Below are 24,089 nucleotides of genomic sequence, written 5' to 3'. Positions count from 1 at the left end.
ACATCTTAGAGAGGGAGAATGATGTATGTTTCTATGTTTCTGTGTGTCTGTGTGTGTGTGTGTGTGTGTGTCTGTGTGTGTGTGTGTGTGTGTGTGTGTGTGTGCATTTCTGTGAGTATGCGTGTGTAAGACACATCACAGTGCACTGTTTAAAAGCAGAGAAGCAGCCAGCTGTAGTTAGTCACGTCCACCCACACACAGCTGATCCTGAAGGATTAGCTTGTTGTTTGTTACTCTTACCCTCTCTCTATATCTCTCTCTCTCTCTCTCTTACCCTCTCTCTCTCTCCACCCCCTTCTCTCTGGGTCTCTGCCGACCCCCCCCCCCCCACCCAATCACCCCCACCAGCCATCCTCTGGCACCCCCCCACCATCCCCCCCATCCCTTGTCTTCCTCCCTGTCCTCGCTCTCCAGCGCGGAGCAAAGAGTAACATTCACTGGCACACGGCTCAATGTCCTCCTTCACTTCCAATCAAGTCAAGCTCCTTCAAAACAAGCCCCAAGCAAGGGACTACAACCAACCGCACCGCACCACACGACACCACACAGCACATCAGGGCACTGAGGGTGAGCAAGACACAGAGGAGAGAATGCGACACAAGACGTCATCAGAGAGCACGTTAACAAAATGGTGACAATGAATTGTGGTAACAACTTGGGTAACAACTTGGGGACATAGATTAAACAACAGATTAAACAACAGTACAGCAAAACTGTATAGCAAAATCCGTCTGTAGCTGACGCACGGTTTCAGACCGCGGGCCAGATCCTTACCAGAGAGAGGTTGCATTTTAACCATTCCAACTGCAAGCAGTGCAGTATTTTTGCTGACTTACAGGTTTGGGTCAGATCTATTTACCACTCAACCGAAAGCCCCAGAGGATGTTTTGAGGTACTGATTTGGCCCAGTCCACAGTCGCACTGATATCGTTTTCTGATCATTACAGCTGCCATTAAGCCATATAGTGCATGAAGGAATGCTTCATACACATGAGCCATCAGGTTTTACAGAAAACTACTGCAAGTCAAAAAGCTTGTGTCTTAGAACAAATTAAAAACGGAAGGAAATATAATACACTGCTATCAATGTTGACACCAGATATTTTAAGTCATAAATGCTTAAATGAACTGGTGTCATATGTGACTGACTACCAGCCAAAACGAGAAATAGCTTTCTTGTGTGGTCATTAATGCTACATAGGGGGTAAATAGGGGTAGAATGAGCCGTATCTGCGTATAGCTATGGTATTGGTGTCAGAACTTGTTGACGTAGCGTTAGCCAACCTAATATCTAGTTAATTAATCTGCAGTGGCATTGATATCTTTATCGGATCATTACAGCCACAGGCATGTTTAATTTCATAAATGACTTGTTGCTGTGTAAAAGGAAATGTAGGAGCAAATATGTGGACACAAACTAACATTGCACTGCTTAAGCTAGCATTATTGTAGATATTACCTTCTCACAGTGAATTTATAGAAGCAAAAAATCAGCTGGAATGTAGTTATTATATCTGCATTGGTGGCGGTATCTTCCTTTATTTAAAAACTACAGCAAACAAGGAGTAACATGTTTGGAAGGCTCTCTTTAATGGCACTTCATTACACTGCCAACACCACAAGGTTTCTCAGCCATATTGGATGTTACGCTGATCTTGGCCTTTGGCTGTCGGAAACCTGGATGCTCTTGAATTGTAGCAAAGGTTTCCAAAGTTCCTCATTCATTTCAATGGGAGAAATGGAAGAAAACGGAGAAAAATTGCAAACATTTTAAAATAAGCAATGCACGGGAACAGGACGGATATGTCTTGAAAGCACTAGGAGCAACGCCCCTGTCACAATAACAGTATGTGGTTAATAAAACTTAATAATGACTATAAACTTGCCACAATCACATATTAACACCAATGTGTATATCAGTATGCTCCACCAGTTCTGTGCAGTAGAAGTCACTCGCACTTCTGTCTGTAGTGGACAAATCCTCTCGGTAGAGAGAAATGTGCTCTCATGACAATTTATCACAACGAGCATGTGTCTTCGTCCATTACACAAGAGCCACGGCTCTCGTAAATCTTACACGTAGAATACTTGTCTAGCACGCCTACATGGGCACCAAGTGGCTTTCCACTGAAGGCTAACTGGCGGGATTGGGAGCCACGCTGCGCTGTTGGACATTGACCACATTAGCCTTTAATGAGAAGAGTGGCGCGCGCGACCACGCTCCTCTCAATTGTTCATTAAACCATCCCAGCGGCTGAGAGACTGACCGTTCCCCGTAGCCCCTCCGCTCATTACACCCTGTAATTGGGACTTAAGCAGGCAGGCACGGCGGGTTTGACCTGGCGCTAACGCTAGCGCTAGTCTAGCGTGCGGTGGTGGGCGGCTGGAGGAGATGAGGTTACTGCATTAGAGTGATGATTCACTCGCAAGGGCTGGCAGAGACCGGGCTGAACACAATTACACGGCGTAACGGGAGTTAGCCAGTCAAGAGGGACAGCCAACACACGGGCGGATGACTTTCAGAGCCATTATCATTGACAATTTCAACAGTTGAGACACTGAAGTAACTGCCCCTAAACAGGCTTGCTATTCTTATGGTGTGAACTGAGGTCCTTTCTTGGAAAATGAGGATGGTCTGCAATTATCTTTCTATCTTTCACAAGATAATATCTTTCTATCTTTCATAATGAGCAAGGAATGCTTCATACACATGAGCCATCAGGTTTTACAGAAAACTACTGCAAGTCAAAAAGCTTGTGTATATCAGTAAAAAAAAAACTTCACTCCAATGAGAAAGGAAGGAAAAAAGAATGTTGATCGACCGTCTGAGTGTGTGTGTGTGCGAGAGAGAGAGAGAGACTGGTTGATTTCAGTGACACAAATCAATATCCTCCCTCCTAGTTGATCCCCCAGCTACCTTTTCGGGTCACAATGTCATTCCTGATTTCAGCCTTTCCTCTGACACTTGCAGACGCTCCCCACAGCTGAGTGAAGTCCCTGACGATAAATCCTCCATAGACACTTTAAATGTGTCACCAGGAAAGGGAAGATGCAAAAAGCAATTGACTGGATGGATGGATACATAGACTTTTCTTGCGTAGATTAGAGACAGACTGTTCGAGAGTAGAGTGAGGAGGCAAAATATGGCAAACACAGACATCAGTTAAATCTGAATAGTCACAAGATGAGTTTTGGGGACTGTTTGGATATGCTAATCTGGGAAGCGTGTGTCAGTCCAATAACCACCCATCTCACTCTCTCTTCAGAGGAAATACAATGGTGTCTGATCTCTAATGGGCACACTAGGATATCCTGTGCCAGATGGCCATGTGATAGACATCTGAAATCGCTTTTTCCAAGATTATTGAGCGAAGTGTCTAAAGTGTAAACTGGAGCATCCACAAACACTCACACACACACTTGATGAGCATCAAATTCAATGAGCTCAGAATAAACACATGAAAAACACAAACTGACAGCTCCTTTGAAGGACTCTGACTGTGTGTGTGTGTGTGTGTGTGTGTCTGTGTGTCTGTGTGTGTGTTTAATTGAGTCTGTCAGTCAGAGTTGTGCTGTCAAATGACGAGCAATTAGGAATGGATTAATTAGTCATGCTGGAGTCTGATTATTCCTAATTAGCACTTTAGAAGCCTATTAACTTGCCTGCAATGCGAACACAAACTTTTTGATCTCATCTCGAGGGTCTACAAGCTGGCCTGCTTATGAAATCCCACCATTCTCACTTCCTCCCACTCAGTCTTCACACAGGGGGTCTATCTTTTGAAGCGTATTAGTATTAGCATGTTGTGCCTTTCAATTGTGCTCAACACCACATTCGAACCCCAAACATCAAAGCGTAATCTGATTTCCACTTTGCCAAAGACGTCGTTAGCCTCAAGCGTAGGCGAACTGCTCAGTTGCTTTGCCAGCCACGCTTCTCAGAAGGATGCGCTGCTATAAACAAAGTGAGTGTTTCCACAGCAAAGGACCTGACTGTTATGGAAATAGAGTGATCTGAAATAGCACTAAGGGAGTTTGGGGTGACAGCTCTCCCACCTCTGTGTGTGATATATTTCCCCCTGCGCGGGATGCTAACACAAACCATGAGTGCTGGGGGAAACGTACTTGAAAGGCATAGTATCTATGTGCTTCACACAGATGAGGTAGATGAGATCTTTCCAATTCAGATTGTGCGTGGCACGTGAATGAGTCCTCCTGTCTCCTGCCTCTTAGGCATGTTGGAGTGTTCACACTTGACATGAAGTACTTGTGCAGTGGGACGGGCAACAAGGGATGAGCCCATTGGATGCGTGTAATGGATACGGCACACATCACGGGCGAACAGGCGGGCGGGCAAGAGAAGGGCACCGTGAAGCGCGCACACTTAACGAGACGCCCATTGAAGTGCCCAAGCAATTACACATGCAAGTCAGCATGTTAAGTTGGCGGTTGCATATGTGTGTATGTGTGTGTCATTACATCTCAGTGACTGTGCTCGAGATGGCGGGTAAGTTGAGCAAAACGGAAGTCCTAAGTGCTGTGGTGGGCGCATTCAGCAGCCCCGGCTATCAATAGATCAAAACAACGAGAAATGAATTCATGAAAAATCAAAGGCACATACCGACTGAATACAGCATGTTAATTAGTGCCTCTCTCGCCCGCCACTCTCCATCACCCAGCCTCAGCATATGCCATGCAAGGTAAACGCAAGGCTTGTTAATCAAACACTGCCAGACAGCAGGACTTCCTGTGTTGATTGAGAAGGGAATGTTGCGTGTTGCCATGGTGTTATGGGGCATTCTGGGGCTACAGTGTCACTGTCTCTGCCTTTCATCCCTTCGCTCTTCCGTTGCTGTTTGTGAATGAGTGGCGACGGGTAATTAATTACTGCAGTATCTCCTTCAAGACCTTCTGATGTACCCGACACATTCACAGAAGCCATCTGAAGAGCTAAGCACTTAATTAGCTCAAACTGGCATAATTCTAAAATAATTCTCATATTACTCGTCAAGGCGGGGGCCTTCAGAATAAGCTGAAGTGTCACTTTCCTCATATCAGTAAAAAGGAAGAGGTGTGACTCCACATCATTCTGAGCGGACCATGGTTTACAAGCAGTTCTCTTAGCAATTCTGTGGCCACCGTCATCCCACTGAAAGCTTATTGGAGATTGATGGCCAGGTAAGCCAGAAAATCCCTGGCTATCATCAAGAGGGCCAGACAGATATACGGCCGCCCATTCAGTAATGCCCGTCTCTCTACGCGGGTCATCTTTCAGCGAGATTTGGTTGTCACGGTTACATGGTGCCGAGACTTTAGTGGGGGCCAAATAATCACTGGTAGGCAAAGAGTGTCATTGCACTGGGGACAGACTTAACCACCTGAACAGACTCAAACTAAAACTCAATCTTGAGTTATCAATCTGTTAATTGCATGCAGATATTAAAATCACAATTATGTGGAATTGCAAAGAACTGACTAAGCGTGACTACGGTAGGACAGAACAAGTCTACAACTGCACTCACAAGTATCTTTCCCGGAGTGTATGTAAAATTAATTTAGTGATATATCTATTATTTATTTCAGTGATATATCTATTCAAATCCATTTAGTAATGTTGGTGTTAGCTGAGATGCAGTTTTCCATCAGTAAAAAGGCTACAACACTGTTGTATCGGCCACTGTCTTTCAGTTCAGCTGAAAACAGTGGTAACCTACTCATGCTTCCAAACTATGACACACACACACACAGGGCCAATAGTTTCAAAAAAATGCATTTTCAGTTTCAATTTGTTCACACTGAGGTAGATTGATGGCTTAAAATGAGTGAATAATACGTGCCCTTCTTAGATTGTTGCTTGCCAGCCATCAACAGAACAGAAGACTTAACATTTTCTGTTTTAAATGCAATTGGGAAGACGAGCAAATTAATGTGACTGAATGTGGCTGTAGTAAGGTGTGTGTGTGTGTGTCAACCGTTGACAAAGGGGGGCGTGGCAGAGAGCAGAGTTCAGCTCTGATGTGAAATTTCCTGCTTTTGTTCTTCAATTAATGTTCGTTCATCGTTGCGATCGTTGCTGTGTTTATTTGAAAGAAATTCAGTCTTATAAGGGAAAATATAGGGGGTTTTGGGCGATTTTGATGCTCAAAAGGATTTTTCCCTTTGAAATGTTGCAATTCCGTTTCAAATGGTCCATTCCGCGAATTCCGTCCGTTTTCCGTTATTGCGGAAAACCATTGGCCCTACACACACACAAATTTAAACATAAAAACACACACACACACACATACACACACAAATAAACATAAACATAAACACACACACACACACACACACACACAAATTGGCAGGCAGAGAATGCATGTGGCTGACTGATGGGCATGCTGCACTGCAGGTGGCCGTCACTGGGAGAGACAGAGAGGAGCTGGGGGACCAGGGAGGACACGTGACGTGGGGGGACTAAACATAGCCCTGGCAGCTCAGTCTTCGGCTGCCGGGCCATCATTACACACACACACACACACACACACACACACACACACACACACACACACACACACACACACACACACACACACACACACACACACACACACACACACACACACACACACACACACACACACACACACACACACACGCAGGAAAATTGCACCGTTTTCTCCCTCAACATGGCATGGCAACACGGGGTGAGAAAGGCCATCCTGATTCTAAGAGAGCACAGCCCCCTTTGAATGCTTATAACAAGCAGGGTCAGGTATTCAGGGGAAGATCTTGGAAAAAACACAGTATTTTTACAGAAGACCGTATCATCACAATGAATATGACTGTGCAGGTAATGAAAAAATAAAGAATTTCTCTTCTCATTCTACATCTCTAATAAAAACACTTCTGCCCTTAGCTGTCATATCATTTTATTAAGAGACTACAGTAATTACCCAATCTCTTCAGTAAGGCCTGAGCATAAGATTCATTTCTATAGCAAACACATCGCACAGAGTTTGAACAGAGACCACAGAAGAATGAGTTATTCAGCAGCACAGTGTTTCTCCATTAACTGGCTCAGTCTAATAATCGCCTGCAGTTTGGTTTCATAACTACGGCTACGTCACAGTGAGATCCAGCTGGGAAAGAGCCTGCACCGAAGACGCTACATCTGCGGCATGAAGACGGCATAATTACATTAAATTAACCATAAACAACCGACACTTCTGCCCATCTGCTGCAGGCTTCTGCACAGCCCAGGGTTTGCCTCCGAGCCGTAGTGAGGAATCATCACTACATTATCATAAGCGCTTTGTCGTGCCTTTTACCTCAAAGCAAACAACAGCAATGACAAAAACAAAATAATTGACATAATTGGCCAGCGGACCGCTCATACAACTCGAGGACCATAGGCCACTGTGTGAGGGTTCTCCAGATTATCAAGTAGTGGTGTTTTGATCCTTGTAGTGGTTGCCGTGGATACGTTACTTATTTTTGCCTCAGTGAAATGAGACTATGTAACTGCCTGGACAATCCACACAGTTTGGTCCTCATAATGGCCCATTAGAAATGCTCAAGTATGGAGTACATCAGAGATATATATATATTTTCATTGTAACATGGCCTCAGTCTAGTGACAGTCACTGGAAGGTCCATTTGTACGTAGAGTAGAAAGGGAGGACACCGGTGCGCACACTGTGAGCCCATCCTGAGGCTTACGAGGGGCCAGACCAAACAGAGGATGATTGAAGAATAAACTTTCAGTGTTGTCCCAACATGCCTGAGCCATCGAGATGAATGATATCAATTTAATTTGATGAATCCATCATTTGATTCAATTTCTCTTCCTTTCAGTTCATTACAATCAAATTCAACTGGGTGCACTATTTCATTCTTTGTTAATCATATTGATCCAGGATACCAAATCTGAGCCTTTACACGTCATTTCTGACTGAGGAAAGACACAAAGCAATTATATATAACTGTCTAGGATTATCACATCAGTGGAAATGGCATTAAGGTGAAAATGGCACTCTGTATTAAGTTAATGAAGTGACCCTCTCTACAGGTTGGATAGTACTTGCTAAACCTTCCAAAAATAAGCTCTGACTAAAGTGTTAGCATTTCAAGGCATTGAAGGACAATGCCAACAGCCAGGAACACGGGTTGGGATCATTTTTGGCTGATTCAGTTTTTGAGCATTGGCCTGACCGTTTCCTAACCAGGCATGACAGACTATATAAGCAGCCTTAGGTGCAAAGACAACAGACTGTGACACAGGTGGGCTAAAGGGGCCTGTTTCTCCTTCCGGGGTGCCCGGGGGGACCCACATTACACAATCAGACCCCCCCACTGGGAGCGCCCACGCCAGAACACCCCGACACAGAGGGCCCCGCAGGTATCAATCCAGCAGATTCCCCCTCTGCTCAGCTCCTCACCGGGGCGGTGACATTTGGCAAGCAAGAGCCTGCGCACCGCTGCAGCCCTGAGGCTAAAGTCACTTCCTCCCATCTGGCCACCAACCGGGACAAGCCAGAGAGCTCCCTCTGCCTCAGGGAGTCAAATGCCCACCGAGGGATACATCCTCCACACAAACACTGAATATGTGAGTCCCACCACATCAATACATGGAGAAGAAGAGGAAGGAAGGAAGGGAAAGGGAACAAAGAGGAGGATTTTTGTGAATAAAAGGTTGAAGGTGAAGAATGAAGAATCAAGGAGGGTGCTGTTGAAAGAGAAACAAATGTATCAGTGGTAGATGCTGCAGGGCTAGGAGACAGTCATGCAACTCCAGAGTGCATGACAATTAAGGTGGTATTTTTGAAAGGCACAGTTTCACAAAACGCTAGTCACTAATTGCTTTTTTTGCTGGGGCTAGCCTTGACCTTTTTAAAGTCCACAAGCTTAGCTGTGGGTGGATGGTTGCATGCCACCCTGCCTTCTCCAACCCCGTACGCATGAGCCCATGTGAAGACTGTGTGTTTGGGGCTGGGGGGGTGTGATGCAGAAGAGAGGGAACATAACGGCACTATCATTTATCCATGGGCCAGGACTATTTATAGCCTTAAATTATTTTCCATATCTTTGGCTGGCCTTTTCATTTGATACACGTCAGGGACTCTCCCCGCGCAAGGATCCTCCCCCACTTTAACATTTGACAGGCGGGTGAACCCATGCTTGAAAACCCCGAAGAGGACCCTTCAGCGGAGGAGGAAATAATTAGACTCGTAAATAAGGCTTTATGGAGCTCCATGGGAGCGGGTGGCTGGGCTCGTCTCCAGAAGGGTAGCAGGGGTGTCATTTGTAAGCATCTGCTTGGGATGGCGGGTGCCCGCACCATACCAGGGCATCGGGCAGCGACGGCGCCAAGCTCGAGTGTCTCGTCACAAGCCTCCTCTGAGGGCACTGCTGGGAAAACCATTTCAAACTGACAGGGGACATGACTCACCAGACCCCACTGACAGAGTGACCCAGATCCTTCACTCTGACTCCAGAGCAAGAGATGATCTATACTGGGTTCCGTTGATGCTTTCTTCTGAAGTGCACAACTGCAGCATGTCTGCTAAATAGGTCTACCCGGTAGCCGTTTGACTGGATTGAGACAAAGACAAGGTCCTTCTAAAATCACTGATTAGTCCTCAGTACTTACTATTTGTATCGCTGAAAATACTAGTCCTAACACTATGAACACCCAGAGAGAAATCATACATAATCTTACTTGAAACAATGTGTATTAATGTTTATGAATACATTAGAAGGGAGATAGTATTCAACATGCAGAGGTTGCTCAATTCTTACTACAAAATCACTATTAAAATGTACTTTTGAAACCTGACTGCTTGCGCATGAAAAGGTAATCAAAGACAAAGTGTTGGACACCCGCAGACCAGAATCATTCCTGCTGTTGTTTCTGCAGCACAATTGGAAGCCTCTGAGGTGCTGTGGAAACAGAGGAGTAAAAAACTTCCGAATCCCCATTTGTAATCGGCCACACATTCCAGAGAGCAGTCAGGCCTAAGACAGACCATAAGCAGGTCATACATAATTAATGCTTGCTGACTTCAGGAAGGTGGTGGACACTCAGGGCTGGAGGGTGTCTGTCATTCCGGTGTGGTAACAAATGGGGACAAAAACTTAGGGCTGAATTATTTATCATTTGTTTTTGGTCTCGGAACAAGACGTAAAAGTTTTGCCACGTAAGTCTGAGAAACAAAACAGACCAAACATTTTCCTAGGCAGGGATGGCAAGGAATACGTCCACTAGAAAAAGGGCTTTGATTATGTTTTAATGAATCAAAACACTAGAGGATATGGGAACAGTGCTCTGCCCTCACGGCTTAGCCAAAGAGAACAAAGATGAGGACATGGGATTGCTGAGGGAAAGGGGCTGCCAATGCAGACACATGACTAGGCAATTTGAGAAGTAGGGCTATAATACACAGAAAAAAAAGATTTTTAAAAGACTGTACATACACATTGGAATAGTACTGTATGCATGTAATGGTATGAGATGTGACAGAGATATGACAGAAATGTTTTAGTTTCTGAATGTTTTCCTGAACAGCAAACACTTAAAGCATCAACAACATTAATTCAATCTTTACCCAAATAAATGTAGTTCACAATAACAAGTCAGACAGAACGCAGTCAACAGTTGCGCAACACCCAGTATCAGTAAATGCTTTCAAACCCATTTCTAAACAAAGGTCCATTTAAAGCAAAAATATTCCCATGGAATAAAACACAAAGAGGCCAACCAGCTCTCCCAAAAAAGACGTATCTTTTAAACATCTCCTTGAATTTAAATTTGGCTTCATTAAACAAATCCCCTCAAAGGTCAGGTTGGCCACATTCTGAAGAAACGGCGAGGTGGACTCTGCCATTTTAATATCAGAAGCAGATCAGCAGCCCGGTTGCCCCTCTGAAGCCCTGCCATCTAGAGAAATCTGTCTGCTTTTCTGAGGGGAAAGGAGAGTCAATTAAATAGGTTTTTCGGTCAGGCAGTAAAATCCCCTGACTCGTTCACTCCAGGAATTCCCGAAGCTGGTGGTTTAGAGTACACACGCTGGAGCGAGGAGCGAGGAACGCTGCCAAAAGAGCGCTCAAGACTTAAGACCATGAAGAATGAAAACATCCATTTAATGAACTCTGTGTGTTCCAGTTAAAATATATTCTCTCTCAGACTGAACTGAAGTTTTGATCCATGCATAGTCATTTCTGAATCAGAGAGATCTTAGTATAAAAAGAGATAAAGAGTACGAGGATCCCGAAATAATAAGGCACCAACATTAAACCATTCACGACGTTTTCTTCTATATGCACAAAAGCAAAGTCCCACCTAAACTACATCTCCCTGGACGTGACACTTGGAGGATTGATACTCTCACACCCAGTGAGACAAGTCAGCAGACTCGAGTGGCCACGTGACCGAGACAAACATCACATCGGCATCACAACCTTGACCAGCAGCAGCACCCCAGGGGCCCCCTGATGCACCCACTACAGCCTCCACGGGATTAGCTTTCTCCACCTTGATCTGAGGTGAACATGATCAAACACCTTAAACTGGCTCTGGCATAGGATCCAAATGGGATTTTTGTCGGAAGAAAGAATGACGTGGAGGCTTTCGTCTCTTGATCCTCGACTAAAGCATCTGATTACTTGTAAACTCTTAAGAAGGCGTGTCTAGGGTGGCATAGGGTCTTAAGTGTTTCCAGTGCACGGAGCAGTGACCCCAGGTCAAGTGCACATCTTAACTCCCCTCTGTTAGCAATTAGTCATCCGGCTGATAACCTTTTCAAGAGCACACTTGTACAAATATAGAAATCTTGGAAAGTTGGAAGGAAAAGTGAATTGTCCTTCTCTCTGTCTCCTCATCACTCTCTCTCATACTCTGTGTCAGTGTGTGTGTATGCGAGAGAGAAAGATAGAGAGAGAGAGAGAGAGTGTGACTGTGTGTGTGTGTATATATATATGAGAGAGAGAGAGAGAGAGAGAGAGAGAGAGAGAGAGAGAGAGAGAGAGAGAGAGAGAGAGAGAGAGAGAGAGAGAGAGTGACTGTGTGACTGTGTGTGTGAGTGCGTGTCTTCCAAGAGGAAAGGATTCCATAGATGCCATAGCAACTCCCTGGGGGTCTCTGCAGATACCCACTGGGAGTCTCTCAGTGCTCAGGCAGACAGGCCCCATCCAGCCCTGGGTCCTCCCAGCCAGGCCACATCCAGCCCAGGGTCCTCCCAGCCAGGCCACATCCAGCCCAGGGTCCTCCCAGCCAGGCCCCATCCAGCCCAGGGTCCTCCCAGCCAGGCCCCATCCAGCCCAGGGTCCTGCCAGCCAGGCCACATCCAGCCCAGGGTCCTCCCAGCCAGGCCACATCCAGCCCAGGGTCCTCCCAGCCAGGCCACATCCAGCCTAGGGTCCTCCCAGCCAGGCCACATCCAGCCTAGGGTCCTCCCAGCCAGGCCACACGGCCAGAGCCTCATACTGGAAACCCCACAGCTTCAATTATCAATATTCAATAATATTCTCCCAAATTGCCCAATGATGAGGTTAGATTGTAAGCGTACTCGGATGGACCTGCAGAAATACATGCTGAATTGTTCGTTGGAGAATAATCATGAACTGGGGGTAGGGGTTAAAGTTGCCGTTTCATTCCAAACATAAAAGTTAGGAAGATGGAAAAATGGGTGGCAGAGATAGAGAGAGAGAGAGAGAGAGAGAGAGAGAGAGAGCTAACAGACACACACTCCAGCATAACTCTTTTCAACATCTCACTAGTACACACTGGCCAGCAACAGGTTAAACCAGATCATATTGCAGCCCAGTGTTGTATACAGCCTACTGAAGTGGGTGCAAAGTTCATTTCTCAGATTCCCCAGAGCAAAGAACAAAGGCAGCATGTAGAGCACGGGGCTACTCTTCAACAGGAGCAAACTTACTCCTCGCCACGCCAGGATCAATTCTCATGGAAAAAGTTGACAAGATCTCAAATCCAGTTTTGCTTTCAGTATTCAAGCCAGGCGTCTTGAGAGGGAGCAACGATTTAGAAAAAATAAATAAAGCTAAAGACCCTGAATGCAGGGAAGGTACAAAAGCCCTGACCTATTATCCAGGGTATTTCTTTTTTGTTTTGACATCATCTGAAATGACTGAATAATCATCAGCCTGAAGGAAGTTTTTGCTACCTTGAAGAAATACGGTCAAATAGAGGCCTGACGATAAGACCTTCACACATCATCACATCCATGTTCATTCTGGTGACTCAGAAAGGCCATAGCTAGTGCCCTCTGCTCCTCCCTGCACGTTTCTCCGTACCGTGTGGTCACAACACGGGCACCTCCCACGCCACGCCACACTCTTCCCCTGGGCGCCAAACACTGACATTAGCCAGAGCAGCGGGTTGGGGAGGAGCTGCTGGGTGAGGAAGAAGGAGGAGAGCATGGTAAGGGTCTGATGTCATCTCCTTGCACAAGCCGAATAGCATGATCGTGACCTCACCCGTTGTGCACATAACCGATATAAGGGCGATATGAGGTCAAAGGGAAGCCAAGGCACATGGGGGGAAATAATAATCAGAAAAGGCGCCATGGTTGATGACCCTCTATTGTGTTTACAACTGAGCAAACACTTCAGCATGGGCTAATTATGGGTACCAGAAGCAGGCATATGTCTAGCTCTGCATCAAAACCGTGAGTCATGTGTTTTTCCCCTCAGGGCTCTCTGGAGCACTGTGGTATTTTTAGTCTTGATGCACACGTTTGTTCCCCGGAAGTAAGCATACAATTCCATGGCTCCAAAAAGAAATTAAGTCAATCTGGAAGTTCAGAACATGAAGAAACACCTGATGCATCCTTGTGGCACAGCTTGGAAGTGCACAGGGCTCGTGATAGAGAGAGAGGTGGGATGGGGAGCCGGCATTATCAACCAGCTCAAGATCCGGCAAAGCCTCTCCGAAGAAGCTAATGGAGCTGTAATAAAATCAATGAGCCATGTATGCATCCAATTAGGAGGGCCTGTCTCAGGACAGCAGCAAGGAGCCTACACTGAGGTCTCTGCTTTGACACGGCACAGAGAGAGATGGAGAGAGAGAGATAGAGAGAGGGAGAGAGATGGAGAGAGTGAGAGAGAGGGAGAGAGATGGAGAGACAGAGAGAGAGAGAGAAAATGAAAGATGCATTTGAAGCGAGCGGCATTTGCTACTGTTACTTAACAGGCTTGAGCCCAGCTGAGAGCCCATTGGTCAGGACTTCCCAGTGTAGTCATTACAACACTAAGCCATATCTTTGCCAGTGGGGAAGGGCTTTGTGCTGAAGGCAGACTTCCTGAGGTTTACGCCAATGCAGCAGGAAAAACTTGCATCACAATCTGGAGAACCATCCTTATTGTTCACTATTCTCCAACGAAAATGATAAAACTACTATATTCTTCTGATTCCTGGATGTACAGCCTGGGTTAAAACATATGTGCAATACCAATAGTGATTAATCACTAACCAATTATCTGGATGAGACTGTCAGACAGACAGATTACTGGGTTCTGTTTCTTGCCCTATAACACTCTCCAAAAGCATCATCCAGTCCAGGCCCCTCAATCAAAAGCACAGACCCCATTTGCTACCGCCCTCACCGCCCCATTATCAGCAAGGTGCCACCCTGCTGCACAGACATCTTTAATCAAACGCCACTGAGGGTTAAACCTGCCCAATCAGCCAAGTTTGATGGCGCCCGGCTGCAGGAGTCAGGCCATCATTAGTGCAGGGCTGGTTGGACATGATTTATGGCTGTAGAGGAGGCATGGTTCACTGCCTCCCAGGAGGAGTCCCACTCATCATCACAGCTCCTGTCAAATCAGAGCTTCTCTTCAGAGTGTGGTGGGGACAGGGTGGGGGGCATCTTGTCTTGCAGAGCAGAGAGGCGTCTCGTCTATATATATCAGGTCTAAAAAGAGCTCACCTTTGGACCATATAGCAAGTTAGCGCTCCATTTGTGTGGAAATCTGAGGAAACCTCTCGAGGGCCCCCAAATGAAAGTATGAAATCGTGACGTACGACCAGCCCAAAGGTGTCAGGTATCGCAGAGAGCGCAAGATGACTAAACACATAACACACTGGTGCAGTGCTCTATATTCCTTGACGACTACAACAGGAATATAGACAGCTCTTCCTGCTAGCATTTTATTAGACCTGCTAGTGTATCTGTGCTGTTGGTGCATAGCGAAAAACCTTCGCATTTTTGCAGAAAACTAAACTTGAGAGCTGTGTTTGCTCCCTGCTCTCACCACTCTCAGAAGCCCAAACCTCCTGAAGCTACTCCTCATGACCCGGCACACTGCTGTTCAGAGAGGCCCGATGTCTGACTGTGAAATGGGGGGGATCACACCGGGATTAGCACTGGGATTATTTTAAATGGCAAATGTGCAGCCTATCATCTACACTGAGACCGGGATTTAAACTATAACTGGGAGACTGAAGAGAGAGTGAGAAGGATGACGCTGAGAGCTTTGGTTTTATAATATCCCATTAATCGATAAGTGTTAGGCAACGGATCTGCCATACAATTTAAAAAAGGAGTGATATCATTCATATCCAAATACGTTTTCTGTGGTTTATTAGAAGAGTGTAAACAATGCACATATAGCCATACGAAATAACACATTAGTTTACTTTTGGTCGATACGTTCTGACACCACTGAATGAACAAAAGTAATAGCTTACTTCAGGCTCCGTCAGAACATGATGAATAAGGAAGGAAACAGCAGACCAATCAATCCAACCCAGCAAAGACTCCTGACACGCAGCTTACATGACTTATTTCTGGCTTTGTATCGAACACAACATTTTTCATAATGCATCCTGAAACAAAGGCTAGAGACAACTCGATCAATGGGCTCATTACCGAACACCGCACAGAGACTTTAAAATATTACCGAGACTGTAAATGATTGAGTATAGAAAATTATTTGTAGGAGTCTTCAACCATGAATAAAATATGTGTATATATGGCCTTACAAGGAGGTACCCTCATCTGCATGTTTATTAAAACTTTGGTAAGGGCCCGTGAAGAACATGTCACTGGGTTTATATGAGATGGGTGAATGATCCACTGGCAGATACTTGTGTTTAGCCACGACTGCCAAACTGGAAAACACAGTCTCAACACTTGCTACTGCCTTCCTCATTATGGGAACAACTTCAGTGCCCAGATGAATTACCTGATTCGCATCAGGTAATTAATCTGGGCAGTGAAGTTGTTCCCATCATGAGGGTCAGTCAGTCTGTCTCTGAAATGGGGATGCAGCACATGAGAGCTCTACTATGAGTTCTTGGTGTTCCAGAACGTCCCTGATGAAGTGCTTTTTCAGATTGTGTGAAACATGTGTGCCTCAGATGGCTCAAGCCCTCTTCTTCTCAAGGACTGAAGGTGATTTGTGAAAGGAGATCACTGTGCACTCCAGGTAATTTAAAACCAATTGGCCTTTTTTTTGTGTATTACTCTGTCCCACATGTGGGGGTGCTGATTGGAGGAACAGAGATGGAAAAGGCATCTGTGAAACGAGGGAGTTAATACAACAAAATGAAAGACAAGGCAGAGAGGGAGAAAGGGAGAGAGAGTGGAGAGAAAGAGAGAGAGAGAGAGAGACAGATGCGGAAGAGGGAGAGAGGAAAAACTCGAGCAAGTGCTCATTTGGCCCACAGTAGCAGAAACACCAGCAGGTAGGAACAGCGAGTCGTGTCACTGGAACATGTCAACACCCGAAATGCCAAAATAAAAACAGTGGTGCTAAGCACAAAAAAGGAGGGCATCGGGTTCCCCCGTTGCTGAGGAGGGCAGGAGCAGGGGCTTAGGGGGATGGGAGGTGTCCAGGCAGAGGCAGTATTTCTGCCTGGGCTAAAAGCGCCCACTGGCACAGCATGCCCCACAGAGGGGCAGGAGAGGGGGGCAGGGGCTGTATTACATCACAGCGGAGCGCGACGGGCACAGTATTTGGCATCCAGCCAGCGGATCAGTTTACCCCACTACCTCCCTTTGGGCCGGACACCAGGAACACAAACAGAACGGGACCGGGGACCCATATCAAAAATAGAGAGAGTGAGAGTGTGGAAATAAAATGGATTTAGTTTTTTATGTCGTTTTTTGGGACCAGTTAAGGGCAGTATTTGCTATAAAGACAAAGTAGTTTTAATAGTATCTTCTTTCAAAGTTTACTAAATCCCTGTGTGTGGGCGCTTTTAAAATCAGCCTATATGTGTAACACTACTGATTTAATTAACTGGCGGTAAGGCTGTGACCTTCACCAACACCAACACCAAGTTCAACTTTACCTTTACGTTTTCTTCGTTTGAATGGCAGCCTCTTTTCTGCCAGAGTTTGTAGCTACCTTTGGAGGTAGTGGTTGAAACTCACAGCACCCTAACCTCAGCTTCAGCCCTCCTCCGGGTTTAGCACTGAGCCTCAGCTCTCCTTATTCAATCAGTCTCTCCCCAGGCCCCGGTGAAAAAAAACAGGCTCCTCAGAACTAGAAATCTTTTTAGCTTCAGGTCCTCATGCAGTGCTGATTGATCAGTGCTTGCTGTGCACAGATGCTGTCTGTCAGAGGAACTTTTATCTCTTGCACTGCTTTCATATGCTGAGTAACAGCTGGCTGCAACGAATGTAGTTGAAAAAAGGGTGCCATTTCATATTGTGACACACAAAAGGAGTTCAGCAAAACAGAGCTATGTTTGCGGTGTAAACTTCCAGTGTGTTGATATGGAAACACCGATTCTCATAATTATAGCACCTTCCACTGTCTCTTTTGCCACTTCTTCATAGCCGTGCCGTGATGAGTCTTTGTTGTGTCATCAGAGCATACCCACACAGCACAATTCTCCGCAGTCTAATTGCACACACAAGCGCCGATTCCCAAATGATGGAGGGTCATGATTGCGTGTTGCCCATGGCAACCTTTGTGCTAGGTGTGTAGAATTCAGGCAGCACGGAGAGTTCTGTGAGCCCCACCGATGTCGGAGGTACCGTAAAAGGTGTGAGGGGAAGCATTTAATGAAGGAGCTTCTGGCACAAGGTAACCGTTTTCATGAAACACAATTAAGCAAACAAAAACAAGTTTCTGGTCTGCCAAAGGGAGCCGGTGAATTGACTTAATGTGTTTAGTCCCTTTTGACCAACAAAGAGCATGTGGTCTGTAAGTCAGTTTGGAGGAAATTGCGGATATAAAAATCAATGCCAGGCAGACATGCCTCGAGCAGACACAAAGAGAATGAGGTCTATTCATATCTATTGTGAACATGGATTGTACAGGGGGGGGGGGGGGGGAAACTTGAGCCCCAGAGAGACCCTTGCCGATGGCGCTCAAGACAGGGGCCCCAGATACCCGCGGATCTGAGATCCTACAGAGCAAACTATTTCAGCGACTTGGGTGTCATCTACGCTACGCATTCTGTAAACAGCTGGGGCATGACAGAGCAGCCTGAAATACTGACATTATCTCCCGTTACGGGCCAGACATCACCGAGCAGCGAACGGCAGAGAGACGCATGGCCTGAGGGGGCACTCCATGGTGACACAAAGAAGTCTGAATAGTGAAATAATATTTGTGGAAATGTAAAGACTATCCACCTTCAATAATATACTGAAGAAAAATCTGTGAAAATGCAGACAATATCCACTTTTATTATACTGCACTATATTTAGGAGTGTGTGCAATTAGGTCAACTATGTATTGTTTTACTTCAATAATGTGGGACTCAGCAGCATCTGCTCAAAGGTGAGAGAATTGACTAAGCCTGAGAAAGATTGGAGTGTGAAATAATATAGACAACTCATTATGCAAAGCTCTTAGGGCTTTTGTGTTGAGGAATATTAAGAGTACATCTGGTATTAAACATCCGTTTTATACTAATTTAATATCAATGATAGCTTACATATGGAGAACTTCATGTAGGGCGTTTCCACGTAACTGTAATGTTTTTGCACCGAGAATGACAAAAACTGTTTTAAAATGGCTAATAGTTCAGCGGAGCTGCTTTCCAGCAATCAAAATGAAAATGTAAGCAAATAAAAGTCCTGGAATCCTCTTCCTGAGCCCGGACACAGAGATCTCTGCACTTTCTTCCATCTGTTCTCTTAATACACACACCAGATGCTGGGGTCCACGACGACTGGCAGCCAGCCAGACAGACTGGCACTTTCCCTTTGATCTCTGTTTCTGTGCCTGGCTAGACAAAGGCCTGCTGCCCATGGCTGCTACATCAGGTTATGAACTGGTGGCTCAGATGGAACAGTGCAGCTGAGAGCTCCTGGTGAGCCAAAGGAGAGTGAGGTCTCAGCTGAGGGCTCCTGGTGAGCTAAAGGAGAGTGAGGTCTCAGCTGAGAGCTCCTGGTGAGCTAAAGGAGAGTGAGCTCTCAGCTGAGGGCTCCTGGTGAGCTAAAGGAGAGTGAGCTCTCAGCTGAGAGCTCCTGGTGAGCTAAAGGAGAGTGAGGTCTCAGCTTCGGAGAGGGACTGCTGCACAGACCCATGACTTCACTGAGATACAAGGTCTTTGGTTAATGGGAACGAGCACTTAGCCACCTGCTGGAGTGATTCACCCTCAATATCGGGCCAACATCCTGGATCATGTGAGATGTTTAGCACTGAAAACTTTTTTTGGACACAGTGTTGGGAGGTGGGTGTGCGTGCATACTCAAGCACATTTTGAAATCACACTTGTTCCCAACTGATCTGGCATCAGTTTGCACAGTGACGCTTGGACATGTATTGGTGATTTGATACTGTATCTGGTGGTTTCACAGTAAATAATCTGCACAATAAATCACACAAGAATCATACAACCTCTGGACAAGAGAGGTTACTCACGTCTGTGTCGGGACCCTTGTCCGCTCCAGGGCAGCAGAATGTGACAAATTCATGGCAGCGCTTGTGAACCACGAAACAGCAAACTGAAAAACAAAAAGGAGGAGAGAGGCTTCTTCAGTAAGAGACAAAGAATGAATGTTACAGGAAGTCATCACAATCACTGTTCGAGAAATACTAGTCCTATACAGTTGCCTACACTCGTGTCATATCGAAGTCCAGTATGAAAAGCAAGGTTGTGCAGTGATTACCATGTTTCCTGTTTACTGCTGGGAACTGTAAACCTGAGCTGGTCACCTCTGTATTTAAACATAATAATTAGTTGAGAGTTTCTCATTTAATGACACCTACAGTTGCGTCACATCACTGCTACCTGCCCAACCACATACCATGGCTGCTGTGGTGAATGTGGAAATAAGCTGCATCCTTATGAAGCTGGTTATGGTGAAACAGTACCTGACCCCCAAAATGTACGTGCATTAAAGGGTCTGAATACTTTCTGAATGCAATGTACCTAAGCACGCTAACATATGCACTGGGCTACAGTAGCAGTCTTTGACCAAGTCAGATATGTTTCTGTGAACCAAAGGCCATTTTAGAGTCTGGCCATTCCCGAGGCTAATGATCAATAAAATCATCAATAACCAGCGCAGACCTGAAGGCTACATAAGCACCCCCCCAACCCCCCATCACTCAAGGTGCCGCTGATATTTTACGGTGCTGACTGTTTGCAATAAGGATGATTCATAAACAGCAGCTCGAGCCAAACACCCCCCCCCCCCCCCCCCCCCATCCATCCATGGAGTGCGCTCAAGACATCCATTCCCTGGCCAATAGATCTGCCCAACCTGCCACCAGCCGGAGAAGGAGTGGGATGGGATGTGATGTGAGTGTGTGAGAGAGCGACAGAGAGAGAGAGAAGGAGAAATGTGCTGCCACCATCAAACCTAAGACAGTCACTCATCGCTGGACATTATCCAACATCGCAGACATGTTCGTCTTGAGCCTTTTAATTAAAGCAAATGATGGGGGGGATTTGTTTTATTGTAAACAGCGGAGGAGGCTTAGAGAAGTTGGCTGGACCAACACACAGGGTAAACATGTTACATGATGGCGGCAGTTATAGTCCAAATTTGAGAGACGTGAGTCAATATTTGGGAAAGCTCAAGCTGAGGATATAATGAGCCTACCCTATTATGTGGAGAGTGCACAAAGCTATCATCTTCTCTTCTGAGGAACAACAAACTCACAACTGAAGGCCAGCTGAGGCCAAGTGGAATAACAACCGCGTCTGGAAACTCTTAAAGGGGCTATGCATAGTTTTTGTTTGTTAGAAATAAAGATGTTTTCTAGATCTATTGTAACAGTACGTGTTTGAAAGGACAGGGACACAAAAGTGTCTGTGCATTTTATGGTACTTTGTATCAGGGTTTCAAGGTGCAGACAGAGAAAAAAAAGCTATAAAATGACTGAGACAATAAAACAAAGACTTCATAGGGATATTAGGAAAGTGTGTTCTGTTATCATTCTGTTTCTATTTGTCACGGTAGTGGTTCTGACCATCATGACCGTAGAGTGAGAGTTAGTGGGTGGAGTGGGGGGTATAAACTCCAGTGAATGATGAGTCCCTTCAGCAAAAGACATAGATGACATAGATGAGTCCCAAACGGTTGACTCTACCTTAGCATCTGCCTTGCAAACTTCAGGTTGATTTCAAACAGTAGATGGCGTGTTGAGCCATTTTCAACCCATAAAATTCAGATTTGATTAAAATAAATGAATTTAGTTTACAGCTAAAACACTCTTTTAAGGGTGCAGTTAACCTTCAAATGACACTGATTTGTGAATTCCTTAGAACTCAAGTAAAAAATGTTTTCGTAAACAACTCAAAAGTGCACTTCAAATTCTTACACTACCAGAAAATTCTGAGAAGAAAAAACATTCGGGCTGTTTCACAATTTCAACTTACTGTAAGTTGTAGTCAGCAAGCCAAAATATAACCATGAAATATAACAATAACTCATAATTTTCTTAAATCCCATGTTGTTCAACATCACTATAGCCTTAGCTAGATAGAATATGACAACTTCAGTCACCTCTCTCCATCGTTTGTGGTTTGGCTCTGCTCTTATACGTCAGCCAATGATAGGACCTACGAAAGAGTCTCTTGTTATAATTTGGCCAATCAGCACAGCCATCTAGTAGGCAATTCTGCTGCTGCTTTGTAGCATGGATCCATGCCATCAAAGTTTTATGTTACGTTTGGATACATTAGTAGGAAGACATTAAATGTCACAATCTCCACATTTCGCCTGAAAAGTAGATCATGAACGTCTTCAAGACCAATGACTGTAGTAAAACTGTCCGCTCGTCCACTCCTGGTGCAAACACCGCACTAACATTACCCAGACAACAGAATCCTGATAAACGTTATTAGTGAACCTCTGAGTGTTGAGCAAGCACATAGATTTCCTGTGCTTGCACAGCATCTTCCTGTGCGAGGCACATCCATTTAGTTACCCAGAGAGGATCAGAAAATGTCAGGGTGACTTTTACCAGGGCCGACATGAGTGGGTTGTGGCACAATGACCTTATCATAATTTCACTTTTGGGACGGAATGAATTATGCAGGGGCGACAGTGCAACGTGGATATTCGAATCAATACTCATTAAATCCCTAGATTCTCCCAAGAGCACTGAGAAGTGGAGTTTTGTTTCACCTGTCAGTTATTGGTGAGCCCAGAACCCCCCTCCCCCCATACCCCCAAATGTCACATTGCACTCCTGCATGTTTCTAGTAATGTCTCAACAAGGTGTCACAAAAGACAGTAGCTCCCGTCCCCTTCCCAAAAGAAATTGCACCTCTCCATCCCTGCCACCAAGAGCTCTGGTAAAATGAGGCCTTTCAGGGTTCTGCGTGTTGTACAGATAGGCGAGTTGGGACATTGTTTTGAGAGAGACAGCGCCTTCACCGGTCTGAATAATAGGGCCTCCGTGGGCGTCTCTATCACAGGCAACCTTTCATGCCAATCCCAATGGCCGCCTCAAACAAAGTGGCCACGTGGTGATGAATGCTGGATCCTGCCGCGTCTTTATTCGGTCGTTGTTCTGAGGGCTCTTGCCTCTCGCCTGAGCAATAATGAGGTGGCCATGACTCTCAGAATGCGGGCCTGTTGAAATTGTAACAGCGTTTCATGTTAGCCAGTGTGTGTATAATTCAATGAAATGCAGCAAAGACTTAACTCTAATCAGTCAGCTCTGAGAGCCCTGAATGGTGTTACACAACCACACCACAGCCCCTTTCCCAATAGGGTTTGCCCCAATCAAAAGATTCTATGGGTCTTCAATAAATCTGTCAGCAGCGGTAGGCTGTCTGCTCTCATGTAATTGCTGTTCAGGAGGTGTGTGCTTCGGAATCTCACAGGGCAAGTTTTTAACTTCAAGAGATGAAGGAAAATGATCTGAAGATAAAGAACACCTACTGACCTCAACAGTACAAACAATGAGGAACAACTGTGACAAACAGACTGCTGAAGCAACAGGTTAATAAACATGAATCATGATTTAAACCAGGGCTGCCCAATTTGGGGCCCGCGGGCCAAATGTGGCCCGCGCTGGATTTATTTTGGCCCGCTCTCCGGTCAGAATTATAGTTAGAACGTCATTTGTTAGACAGCATTTTAACCCATTTTAACAGGGTCTCTGTTTCAACGTCATATTTAACTAAGACTGGTTGCAGTTCACTGCTTGGCCACAGTTTTAACATTGTTTCAGATGGATCAAGGGGGGCACTATTGACCTTTTGTCAATACAGATCCATATGGTTATCTTGTTGCTATGCTAGCTAACTAGCTAGCTTTTACCTTAACCTTAAACAATATGGAAGAGCTCCGTTTGCATGAAATGATAGCTAGTTATCTAGCTGATGTTATAGTCCTCTCAACTTGCATGTATAATGGGAAAAGGTAGAACAAGTTCATATTCATGTGTTCAAATTCATCATGTCAACACGAGTTTAGCAACTGCCAACTATAAGTACCTTACTTATGTGTAAAGAATGTTGAAATGAAATATGAAATCAACCAGTAGTCAATGTGCAAGCTCTCTCTCTCTCTCTATCTGAGTTGGGGCAGTCTGTCCTTCAGTTGAGGTCAAGGCATGATGCTCTCTTGCTACAAGTTTCACCTGTTCGTGTTGGCTTAACAAATGTTTGTGGAGGTAGCCTTTGGAGTCAAGTGCTGTCATGGCGCTTGTTTCCACGG

The 24,089-nt window shown here is 45.4% G+C and overlaps 1 protein-coding gene across 2 annotated transcripts in view; it reads right to left on the bottom strand.

Annotated features, from left to right (window-relative positions):
• Window positions 1–24,089, bottom strand: part of prkcaa (protein kinase C, alpha, a) — a 155,262-nt gene that overhangs the window by 78,037 nt on the left and 53,136 nt on the right. For both annotated transcript variants that reach the window (XM_080838823.1, XM_080838824.1), the window contains exon 3: window positions 19,831–19,913. In XM_080838823.1, the coding sequence (XP_080694949.1) occupies window positions 19,831–19,913 (83 nt within the window). The remainder of the gene's footprint in view (window positions 1–19,830; window positions 19,914–24,089) is intronic.

This window comes from Sprattus sprattus (genome assembly GCF_963457725.1).
Source record: "Sprattus sprattus genome assembly, chromosome: 1".
Taxonomy (NCBI): domain Eukaryota; kingdom Metazoa; phylum Chordata; class Actinopteri; order Clupeiformes; family Clupeidae; genus Sprattus; species Sprattus sprattus.
Note: the sequence above shows the minus strand (reverse complement) of the source record. Positions and strands in the feature narration are given on the sequence as shown.